The sequence below is a fragment of the Argentina anserina genome, chromosome 3, assembly GCF_933775445.1.
Source record: "Argentina anserina chromosome 3, drPotAnse1.1, whole genome shotgun sequence".
In the NCBI taxonomy this organism is placed as follows: domain Eukaryota; kingdom Viridiplantae; phylum Streptophyta; class Magnoliopsida; order Rosales; family Rosaceae; genus Argentina; species Argentina anserina.
This window is the reverse complement of record NC_065874.1, coordinates 23836661-23848415: the sequence shown is the minus strand read 5'-3', so window position 1 is coordinate 23848415 and position 11755 is coordinate 23836661. Positions and strand designations below refer to the sequence as shown.

General features: G+C 39.4%; 1 protein-coding gene and 1 pseudogene across 1 annotated transcript; one reads left to right on the top strand and one right to left on the bottom strand.

Moving 5' to 3' along the window:
• The first annotated feature begins 1908 nt into the window (after positions 1-1908).
• LOC126787288 (AT-hook motif nuclear-localized protein 20-like) lies at positions 1909-3677 on the top strand (annotated as a pseudogene).
• A 393-nt stretch (positions 3678-4070) lies between these two features.
• On the bottom strand, positions 4071-11044 carry LOC126787704 (pleiotropic drug resistance protein 2-like). Its single transcript, XM_050513603.1, has 20 exons — positions 10480-11044; positions 10246-10366; positions 10060-10148; positions 9797-9881; positions 9401-9691; positions 9219-9309; positions 8165-9065; positions 7905-8065; positions 7717-7820; positions 7427-7586; positions 7263-7334; positions 7021-7148; positions 6499-6831; positions 6124-6414; positions 5948-6031; positions 5662-5795; positions 5349-5576; positions 5055-5226; positions 4689-4943; positions 4071-4561 (listed from the first exon to the last, which is right to left on the bottom strand). The coding sequence occupies exons 1-20, from the start codon at positions 10836-10838 to the stop codon at positions 4292-4294; spliced, it is 4329 nt and encodes a 1442-aa protein (XP_050369560.1). The 5' UTR covers positions 10839-11044; the 3' UTR covers positions 4071-4291.
• Between the last annotated feature and the right edge of the window lie 711 nt (positions 11045-11755).

The following is an 11755-nucleotide window of genomic DNA, read 5'->3' as shown; positions in this document are numbered from 1 at the left end:
CGTTGGTTATATACATTAGTATACACTTCGGTGGAACTTCTTAATATAGTAAGTTAATGAGTTGATAATATATTCTAATTTGTAATTATTAAATATATCTGTCAAAAAATAAAAAAAAAGGTTCTCCATGTTTTTTTTTTAAAGGGAGTACCAAATTTGAGAGAATTAAAAAAAACGCATGAAAGGTGGCTCGAACTCGGGTTGCTACCTTCTGAAAAGGTGACATTATCACTCAGCTCCCCATGCAGACAATACTTCCTTCTTCTTTGTTTTATTTATTTTGTCACTGTACTCCGTCATTCATATTGACTTATTTGACTCCATGTCTCCATCGCAGATCTAATCACAGTAAGCATTCAGTTCTAATGATCAATCCCAGAAAACTATTGCAGGCCCAAGATTATCAGTTTATCACATATCTATCCTTTTCAGTTTAATTGGAATTCTACAGGGAATTAGAGACCAGAATAGTTGTCAAGAACGATCCCCAAATTATATTTTATTTTTCTGGGTTTTTTCCTTGTTCTCTTTGCTGCAAATTATTTTGTGTTTCATTCGTCAATTCTTAATCACCGACGGCTCTTATACCATCATACCTTCAATATAAAGGTAATCACCGACAGCTCTTATACCATCATACCTTCAATATAAAGGTTGGTATTTGAAGAGGAAGATGTTGGGACTGCACCGTCGGCCTGGGTACGTCTTTGATTTTGTGAGATGTAAGAACATGGAGAGCTTCACAACGATTTCGAGAGGGGAGTTGAAGCACTGTACCGTCGGGCGAGCTGCGCGCCAGGGGTGAACAAGACGTCGCCATGAAAGGAAAGAAAGGGATACAAAGGTACCGTGGTAGATCGGGTTTTGACCGTCACTGTTTGAAGCTAGAGTAAGTTGAGTAACAGAGCGTGCATTACACGCGCTATGTAGGTGAAGGTTCACAAGGTGGACTGAAGAACCTCCGGTAATTTACGGCAACATCGCCTTAAACCCTGAGCAGTTTGTACGTAGCAGCGGCAGCCAAACCTTTTCGTCAAATTACCTCTCTTCTTTTCATGCTGAATTGACATGATGTCTCTTATGAAAAGTTTCACGCTGGTGGAGACATTAGGGCACAACTGCACAAGCATATTGTTTTAGAAATAGATTGTCTCCTATTAATTGGTTTATGGTCAAACGCATGAGGGAACAGATTTGTCAAGTATGGATCTGATCCTTGCTGAAGCTAGAAGTTTTGAGAAGAAACCCTGATAGAGCTATGTCATACTCCCGGTGGAGCTAAACAATGACTGTCGATAAACTGTAACAATACGAAGAGACTTGCTTACATACGCACCAATGTTACCCAAAATCGCAAATAAACTGTAGAGTAGGCAATTAATGAGAAAAATCAACCCTTATATATATGTGTGTGTGTATATACTCCCATGATCCCATCTAACTATATATGGGTGGTCATCAGCACTCCATCAACCCAGTACGTAGAACCTGCCACGTACAAGAGGCAGCACACAAAACCCTGGATTCAATTTTGCTCACCCCCACAATAAGGGGGTCACATCACCATTCAATATGATGATGACACGTTTATAAAACTGATCTATTAACCATGGTTCTTGCATATATTCCATACATATATTCTCTATCTGGCCAGACTGAGATCATGACTTCTACATCAGACATGTTCATCACCACCAACAATTGAATCTAATTCTGTTTTATCCTCTAATTGCTTCAATTCCCTTCGCCCTCCTTAATTCTCTCCTCAAATTCTAGCTCTAGTGTAAGCGGATCGTTAGGTTACAGCTTTGCTTCAGGCTTTCGCTTCCTTCAGTCTTCAACTCAAGTTCTGACCTAGTAGAAGGGAACAAGCTTAGAGTGAGCCCTTTTCGTCTAAGTTTCCTAATTCTATCCAAAGTTGCGAGTCTGGCGAATCCGTGGTGGAGCGGTCAGCAGGGGCTGCCGGGCATGGACTCGGCAGCCAATTCACCAGCAGCACTAACCAAGCGCGAACTTGAGATTTCCATGAATGAGAACAGTGGCGGAAGAAGCAGTGGTGGTGGAAGATACGATAATGAAGATAGAGATCAAGGAGATTAGCCTAAAGAAGGAGCCGTCGAGATTGGATCTCGAAGGCCCCGAGGTCGTCCTCCCGGATCCAAAATCAAACCCAAAGAGCCCATCTTCGTGACCAGGGACAGCCCCAACTCCCTCAGAAGCCATGTGATGGAAGTCGCCGGTGGTGCTGACATCGCAGAGAGCGTGGCACAATTCGCACAGAGGCGTCAGAGAGGTGTTTGCGTTCTTAGTGAGACAACCCGCTCCTCCGGGACAGTGGCGGATCTAGGATTGAAATGTCATTTGGGCTAATTTCAAGGGTGGACATAAAATTTTCTAGAGTGAACTACAACTTTGGCCGAAGGCTAAAAATATATTTTTCAAGTTTACAACATAGAATGTATGAAGTTCATATAATTAAGGTCAATTAAACCTAAATATTCCTACAATTTCCTAATTCCCTATAATCTTAAGTTCTTAACTAACAAACAAACATAAATAGGCAGATACTCAATCTCTTATTCGACCATTCTCTAACATGCCACCAAAGTTCCAATAATTTTAAATCGATAGTTTAACAAAAACACTCATATACCTACACTAATTCCTTACAATCTTAACAAACCCAAATAAGCAAATAAAATACTCAATCTCTTATCATAATCTCATTCAGCCATTCAGTAAGACAATAGCAAGACTAATATACTAACACCCAATTTTATATAATCATATTCCAAATTTCCAATAAGATCTGTTTAACCAACAAAGTGAAAAACCCATATACCCACTAAATTTTAGTATCTAATCATTTAATAATCAGTATCTAATTATTTTAATAAGTATCTGATTCAATTTTAAAAAAACTTAGAGGAGAATTGGAAAAGAACTAAACATGTCGTTCTACAGTAAAACGGTAGAAGTGTAGATGCGAGCAGAGAGAACTTCAGGCGGTCGGGCCTTCGGCAGCGCGGCGGCAGGGAGTGGTGGTGACTGGCTTCAATGATTTAAAAGAAAAGTAATCGAGTAGAGGGAAGAGCTGAAGAATAGAAGAAAGACGTATGAGAGAGAGTGAGAGAGACTTTGTCCAATCGATTGGTTTAATTTTTTTTTTAATAGAATCGTGGTGGTGACGGGTTTCAATGATTTAAAAGAAAAGTAGTCGAGTAGAGGGAAAAGCTGAAGAACAGAAGAAAGACGTATGAGAGTGAGTAAGAGAGACTTCGTACAATCAATTCAATTAATTTTTCTTTTTTAATAGAGAGTTGGATTTTTTTTTTCTAGACTGAAATCTCACCTGAGCTCCAAGCCCAATCAAACCTAGGCTGGATCCGCCCCTACTCCGGGGCCGTCGTAGCTCTGCATGGAAGATTCGAGATCCTGTCCCTACTCCGCCCGGGTCGACAAGCCTGACCGTATACCTTGCAGAAGGCCATGGAGGGGGAAGTGTTGTTGGATCACTAATCCCTGCTGGACCGGTTATGGTGGTGGCTGCTACTTTTGCTAATGCTACTAATGAGAGAGAGACTGCCTCTTGAGGAAGATGATGAGGCTGGAAGTGGAGGAGGCTATCAGGCTATGGAGCTTCTGGAAGCTCTCCCCTATATGTAAACCATAGTTAATCATAGATCAGTATTTATACACGTGTCATCATCATATTGAATACGTGTCATCATCATATTGAATGGTGATGTGACCCCCTTATTGTGGGGGTGAGCAAAATTGAATCCCAAAACCCTAATTAAGGATCGTTTACTAATGGGGAGGCAAGTAGTGCTTTCTTGCACGAGCGGCCATTCAATGAAATAAAAGGAAAACAAAATCAGTGGAGGCAGACAATTAGCGCGCAAGTGTTCTTTTAAAAGGTTTTGGGTTTAGGGATATAGGAATATAGTGAGTGTTCATTTGGTTTTTGTTTCAGCTATGAAAGCTGAAAAAGGACATGATAGCTTTGTTATACACACATAGAAGCGATCTTTTCCATCCTGGTTGATTAGATAATAGAAAGAACAATGTCATTGCCAAGGTTTCTTTTATTGAATTTTAATGAATAAATTTGACCATAAAAGTTAACTAGGAGAAAAACTGCCAAAGAAAATCAAAACTACTACTACATACATGTATGATACAAATTGACAAAATGAAAAATCATCGGAGTTTTTTTTTTTTTTTCACTCTGACTTGCTGCTATAACTTCTTGAAAAAGGCTGATTGGATATGAACGAAGGTTGCTTGATCATCTCCTCTGGAAGTTAAGGTACTTGATACCATAAGCGAAGACAAAGAAGAAGAGGAGGACCCAACCGACATGAGCAACAACAACTGGAATGAGGAAGTCGTGGTCATAACCCCAGGTCGCCTTTAGGAATTCATCCACTCTTACTTCTCCTGCAGCAGTTAATATCTTAGCATCACTCCGATCACCGAACTGAGATGCAATGACACCGTAGATTGTCCAAGCAACTGGAGAACCCCAGTAGTACCACCTCCACCATATTGGGATCAGCTGCAAATTTGAGAATAAATATTGTCAGATTCAAACATGTTTAAATTTGTAACATTCCTAGGTATAACTATGGACAAAGAAAATTGTAACTACTTTTATTGGACAATGAAAAAAGGGGTTAACATACCGGTCTAGCAATGAGGAAACCAGAGAACAGATTCCAGAAACTCATGAAGAAGGACATGGTAATTGCAGCAATTTGATGGCCGGGAGTTAGGGCAACAACCATCATTCCGTACATTGAGAAGTATGTAAAACACATGAATATGAAGTAGTAGAAATACAGAAACTTCTCAATTTTGAATTCATAGCCGATCATAGTGAACAGAAGAAGGGAATATATGAAGGTTTGTATCAGAACATAAACCGTCTCAATGGCCACCTACATAAAAAAAATGATAGTAAAAAAGTTAATGAATAATAAAAAAAGTAATAAACAATTTGGTGTCAGGCAAAAACAAAAACAAAAGTGAGACTAGGTTTGATTTCTTACCTGAGCAAATGCATAAGGCAACTCTGAATACATTCCTGCTGCTCTTTCACGGTAAAAAACTGTTCTCTCGATCGAAACAACAGATTGCACAGCAGAAGCATTTCCCGCTCCAAGGAAAAGAACAGCTGAATAGGTTGCTCCCAAAAGGTTAATAATATCTTGTTGTTTCTCTCTGTTGAAAAATGATACAAGTGAGAACTCAAGGAGAGAGCATTTATATGAAAAGGAATGCGTATAAGACAAATAGAAAATTGGAAAATGGAGCTTCTTATTAGTTGAAGTTCTTAAACTTACAACACGTTTCCCTTGTTCCAGAAGATGACACCAAAAAGTGTGCCGATGACAATTGTGTTGAAAAATCTGATGGCATTGTAGTGCGAGTTCCTCCAGTATGACCAATGTTGTTTCCAAAAGCATGCCTTGCATTGAGTTGGGAAGCTTTGCGAGAATTGGGTGGGGAAGTACAGGTCCTTGGAGCCTGGGACTGGTGTGCTCAATTCCTTGATAAGTTCTTGAACACTCCTGAACAAGTGACCATAAAATGTAAGAATTAATATGAAATTATGAGAAATACGAATGAAAGAATACAGTGATGCACTCTGCATACCTATACAGCTCAGAGTTCGCATAAACTTCGGCAAAATCAATGTTATTTTGAGCCTCAACTGCAGCAGAGCTGACCTCTAACATCCATGTAGCAGGGTTGTAGCCATCTTTGATCTTTGGAACTCCTGGAATGGCCTGGAACAAGATTTTGACATAGTAAATATTACATTCTATCCGCATCATATAATTTCATAGAGTCATTCAACCATTAGAAATAAATAGTCATAAATTGATGATGCTGCAACTCCCTAGACAATAGGTAAAGCCATGTCTTGATTGATGTATACCTCAAAATATTCAACAAGCTTGTGAGATCGGTCACCAAGAGGTCCAGCATAAATCACTTGTCCTCCTCTTTTCATTAAGAAAAGCTGCATGGTTAAACAAAATCAAGGTTAAAAATGGAACATGAGATAGTGAACAGTGTTAAAATTGACATATTAGTTTGGAAAGTTAATAATACCTCATCAAAAGCTTCGAAAATGTCAATACTAGGTTGGTGAATTGTGCAGACCACGGTTCTTCCTGTATCAACCGTGTTTCTTACAGTACGCATTACGATTGCAGCTGCTCTAGCATCGAGTCCTGATGTTGGCTCATCCATAAAGATAATGGAAGGATTAGCAACCAATTCTACAGCAATGGTCAGCCTCTTTCTTTGTTCAGTTGAAAGTCCATCAACCCCAGGAAGTCCAACTAGAGCATTTCTCAAGGGGTGAAGCTCCACCAAGTCCATAACTTCATCAACAAACATCTATAGCCAAGAAAATCAGAGTCAACTCTGTAGCAAATTCAATCAAGTCAATAGTTTAAATTTATGGTTGAAGAAATCACATACCTTTCGTTTGTTTTTGTCAACATCCTTACCAAGACGTAGCCAGGCAGAGTATAGCAGAGATTCATACACAGTAACATATGGTGAATGAATGTCGTTCTGTTCACAATAACCACTAACCCGAGCAAATGTGGTTTGGTTCTTTGGGTATCCTGAAATGCTAATACTTCCTTCTATATACCCACCAGTCTTTCTTCCAGCTAAGACATCCATCAAAGTAGTTTTTCCAGCACCACTCACACCAACTAATGCAGTGAGAACCCCTGGCCTGAATGCCCCATTTACATCTCTTAGTAATTGCAGTCGGTCCTCTTCAATACCTTGGGTCTTCATCTCCTGATAATGAATCAAAATTGTTACTACTGATAGATACAAGAATTCATATTTTGTTTGCAGCTAGAGACTGGATTTTGTAGATGCATCTTTTAAACATAGATTGAAGACTTTACACTTTTTATACAAAATTATCTCACTGATTTCAGGAAACTAAAGCTTTCGAAAAATATAAAGAAATTGGTGACTTACCGCAGGCATATCCACATAGTAGTTAACATGGCTGAAAGCGAGTGAGAGGGGCTGGAAGGGCAACACCATTCCTCTCTTGGCTTGTACGTTTGAACTTCCTTCGGCATTTCTCACTTGCATATCAATACCTGCAGAAAATTTGCAAGTAGCCGGTAAAATTTCTGAGGTAATTCATGATTCATAAATTTTTTTTTAAATGCTTTCAAGTAAACTTATACACAGGAAATATTTAGTATTCCAACCTTCTGTCAATTGTGGCCTCCGCCTGGTTTCAGAGTCATCCTCCCCAATTATAGTTTTGTTGTCGCCAAGAGCTAAAATGAGTTGTAAAGAGAAAAAATTGTCAACACTTGAATCCATTATCAAAACAAAAGATCGAATGATGCATAAAAATTCTTGTGCTTACGGTTCAAGTAGGTTAGGGCTGCAATGAACATCAGATTGAAGATAAGAGAAAACCCGAAAAGTGCGCCCACACAGATCCAATACCAAGATTCTGTAGTGTACAGGCCTCTTTCTTTGAGAAGGGCTTGTCCAACAGTGGGCAGAGTGGAGTTGACTGGCTTCTGTTGCAAGTTAAAAAAAAAAATTGTTAAAACTTCAGAAGTTGAGCCTGATGTTCATGGGAGATTGAACTTCAAACTGCTATAATTGATCTATAGGAAAAAAAATCAACTGAAATCTAGGATAACTTACTCCGCCCCATCTGTCATCAAGAAATTCATTAATAGCAATTGCATTCTGTCCATACATCATAGGTGAAACATAGTATCCCCATATCATCCAGGACTGGATGTCATCTGAAATCAAGATGAGATAGTTTAATCATTTTGAAAAATTGTAATTCTAATTGATACGAGTATTTCCTAGAAAAGAAGGCTCACCTTTAGAAACAACATAACCTCCTAGGACAAATACCAATAGCAGTGTAAATGAACCTATTGTGTTAGCAACCACGTCTGATCTTCCAAGAGCTGCAATGAAACGGAAGAGGGAGAGTGCCATCTGACTGATACCAATGAAAGCCAACAACTGCTTGAAGAACCTGAAAATATTTAACATGGATCAGACAATAAAACACAACCTCCAGTTCATTAATCTCGAACATCACATCTAAATTAAGCATAATTATAGTAACACTTACCGACTAGGATCAGGTGCAAATCCTATGGTGTAATAGGTGAAAATGATCCATATTGCAGATTCCAACACTGAAACAGGAATTCTGGTCACCCAAATGGGCAAGGCAAAGGCCCACGCTGGATAGAACAAGGCGTCCCTCTGTTTAAAGAACACTGGAAGCCGGAACACAGTCATTGCAAGCTCTGCCATTCCATTAAACATGACGTTAATGAGACTGAAGAACAGTGCCCCCCAATATTTTGCTGAGTCAGCTTCTGATCCAGATTTCATTTCAGTCCTTAAGAAGACGGTCAAAGCAATTGTAGCCATGATAGCAATCTGTGTAGTTTTGAATATGTACACGAAAGAGTTTCGCTTCATGAGGAGCCATTCCCTTGCAAAGCAGGCCTTAAAGAGTTCCATGTTGGATATTCCATACTTTTCTGTAACCAAAGCCGCAGGATGGGCGTGTTTTTTATCAAAGGGAACTCTTAATTCTTCCCCAAGCCGTTGACCAACATGGAATGAACTGAACGCCCGAACAAAATCATCTACTGTGACCAATCTGTAAGGTTGGTTCTTCTTAAACCAGTATTGTTCTTGGTCCTTCCTTGAAGTCACTTCCTGCAAGAAGTCTGCAACACCTTTTCTCTCAGGGCATTTGAATCCCATATATTCAAAAAACTCGAGGACATTCTCACGTGGGCCTTGATAAACAATCCGACCCTCCGAAAGAAGGATAACATCATCAAAAAGATCGTACGTCTCAGGTGCCGGCTGCAAGAGAGCGATGACCATTGACACATCCATAATGTGAACCATCTGTCTCATGTATCTGATGATCTGAAAAGTTGTTGAACTGTCAAGTCCAGTTGAAATTTCATCCATAAAAAATGCTTTTGCTGGTCCAACTAACATTTCTCCTGCATTTAGTGAAACCAAATCCAGTTATTACCATTATCAGGTTCATTAGTTATCATTCCACAATTTCCAAGTAAGCCAAAGGTTGCCAATACATTTGCACGCATATGCAGTAGATAAGAAATCATTAGCATCATGGAACAATGGCCACATACCAGTCGTGACACGCTTCTTTTGCCCACCAGATATTCCCCTTCTCATGTCATCACCCACCATAATATCAGCACAGATATCTAACCCGAGAATCTGTTAAAAGAATCAAAAACAATCAGGCTAGCTTGTTCAACGTACACACAAGAGGAATAAATGATAATGTCTTGGGATTGAATCAACAGACCTTGAGAACATAATCTGTGATCAAACTTGTTTCCTGGCCTGCCACTGATGTGGCTTTCATGTATGCATCGATCTCAGGATCAGGTTTGATACCTGCATCTTTCTCCCGTCTAGACAACTCTACTAGTATATCATACCTTGTTCCAACTCCTAGGCAACGTCCAGAGAAATCCAATGTCTCACGAACTGTCATCTCACCATAATGAAGATCATGCTGGCTAATATAGGCAGAGGTTCTCTGAGGTACAAATTCATTAAATTCATGGCCGCAGTAAGTCACCTTCCCATTTACCTGTTTAGAAACACAACTTGTCAATACAGATGCAAACAAGACAGGTAGGAACATCAAATACAGTTTACATGAACTGATAAAAGTGGAGACAGAATAACTAATTACCCTAAGATCCCTATCTAGTTTGCCAGAGAGTGCTTTTAGCAATGTTGTTTTTCCTGATCCGGGAGGTCCAAGAAGCAGTGTCATCCTGAAAACAAACACAACAATAAATTCATGGATGGAGCACGGAAACTAAACTTTGTAGTATCAAACTACATTTCTTAGAAAATGTTAACCGACGAGCTCTACAACTTCTGTATTCATCATTTCAGACTTCTTTCAATGAACTACTATCTAAATTTGCAGCCGAGAAATTATATGCATACCTTGCTGGTTTGACAATACCACTAACATCTTGTAGGATCTTAACAATTCTTTTCTTCGATGGTGAAAGTCCAACAAGTCCCAGTATTCCCTAATCACATCAATTGTAATTTAGAAATCTATAGATTCCCAATAGAAATACAAGATAAAGAAGTAAACTTTACTACTGGGAAAGGTCTTTGCAATACCTCGACTGCGTTCAAGGTGGAATTCCACAGAGTCGGAAGTGCTCTGGTGCCTACAAATGCATCTCCCTCTATTGCTAAATTCTGGAATCTAACCTCAACTTTAGGAATATCGATTCCAACCCTGTTCCCCAAATCATACAGCAAAGTTTAGCCAACATATAAATCACAACTTGGCTAGAAACAAAGCCAAGAAAAATACATCTCTGAACTTCAATATTAGGAAGAGAAATTAACCTGTCATTTCTGGCTTTGAGTTTCTTCAAGAACTTCTCATTATCCTCCTCAATAACCTTAAGTATGCTCTCCATCAACTGCTTCTTATCTTGATCTCCGAGATTGGCAACATCAACTTCCTCAGCCACAACTCTCCCATTGCTCATCACATTCCTCAACATCCCTCTCCTCATCCGATCATAAGTCGGCAACCTCTCTATGGCGGCCCACTTGAGCTCCTCCTCCTCATCCAGCGTCTCCTGCCTCCCGCTCCTCTGAAACACGTCCGGCTGGTTCCACATTTCCCGGACACTCGTCGACCGCCAGCTCCCCCGGCTGCTCGACTGCCTCATTAAGTCTTCTCCGGCCAGTGCCGCCATCTTTTAACAAACCCAAAAACCGATCAATCTCTCTTGCTGTCTCAAAACTTCACAAACTGGGTTGTCAACTACAACCAATATCGGAAACTGGCTGATGAACTCAACGTATTCCCAAAAGAATAGATAAATCACTAAAGAATGAATTTTTTGTCTTTCAAAAGATGAATTCTTGACACTTTGAAAGATGGTATTCTTACCAAAGAAGAAAAAATGGTTTGAGATGATGAGTTGGGAAAGCACTTTATATAGACAAAGAAAGCAAGCAGCCATGGAAGACAGGGAGGAAGCTCACTGGATAGACCCAATATTCTATTCGAAGCTAAAAACAAAACAAAACAAAAAGAACACGTTCTTCGTTCTATATGTTTTTTTATCTCTACTTTGTTTAAACTATTTCAATTCCCTGATGAGTTGGGTTGCATCAGAAGCAGATTGGGAGTCAGCTGGTCAAATTGGTACTACTTCCAGTTCATATGTTAACGTGGGAAAAACACAAGGGGACGAATCTGATGCTTCTATTTTAAGATTTTGTGGTAAAATGAATGCGGATGTCGAGAGTGAACTCAGTAGTACGGTAAAGATTTATTCTTTGGTTTCTGGTCATCGTTGAAAAACTAGAAATTGGTGTACAATAATTGACCGGGGAAAACTGGGACGTGTTAATATGCGGACCCAATTAATCATATAGATGCTTCTATTGGACCTTATACTATTAGGCACGGGTACTGCAATTTTCACGAGGGAGTTGGGTTTTGAGTTATACTTTTTCTTTATTTCATGAGAAAGCTGGTTGGCAAGTAGCAACAACCATGTTATCATGTAACAAACTATTCTTTTCTTTATCGTTATTTGGGTTAGAAAACATTGGTAGGGATCATTGGTGGTGTAACGTTTCTTATTCTATGGTTCATTCTTGA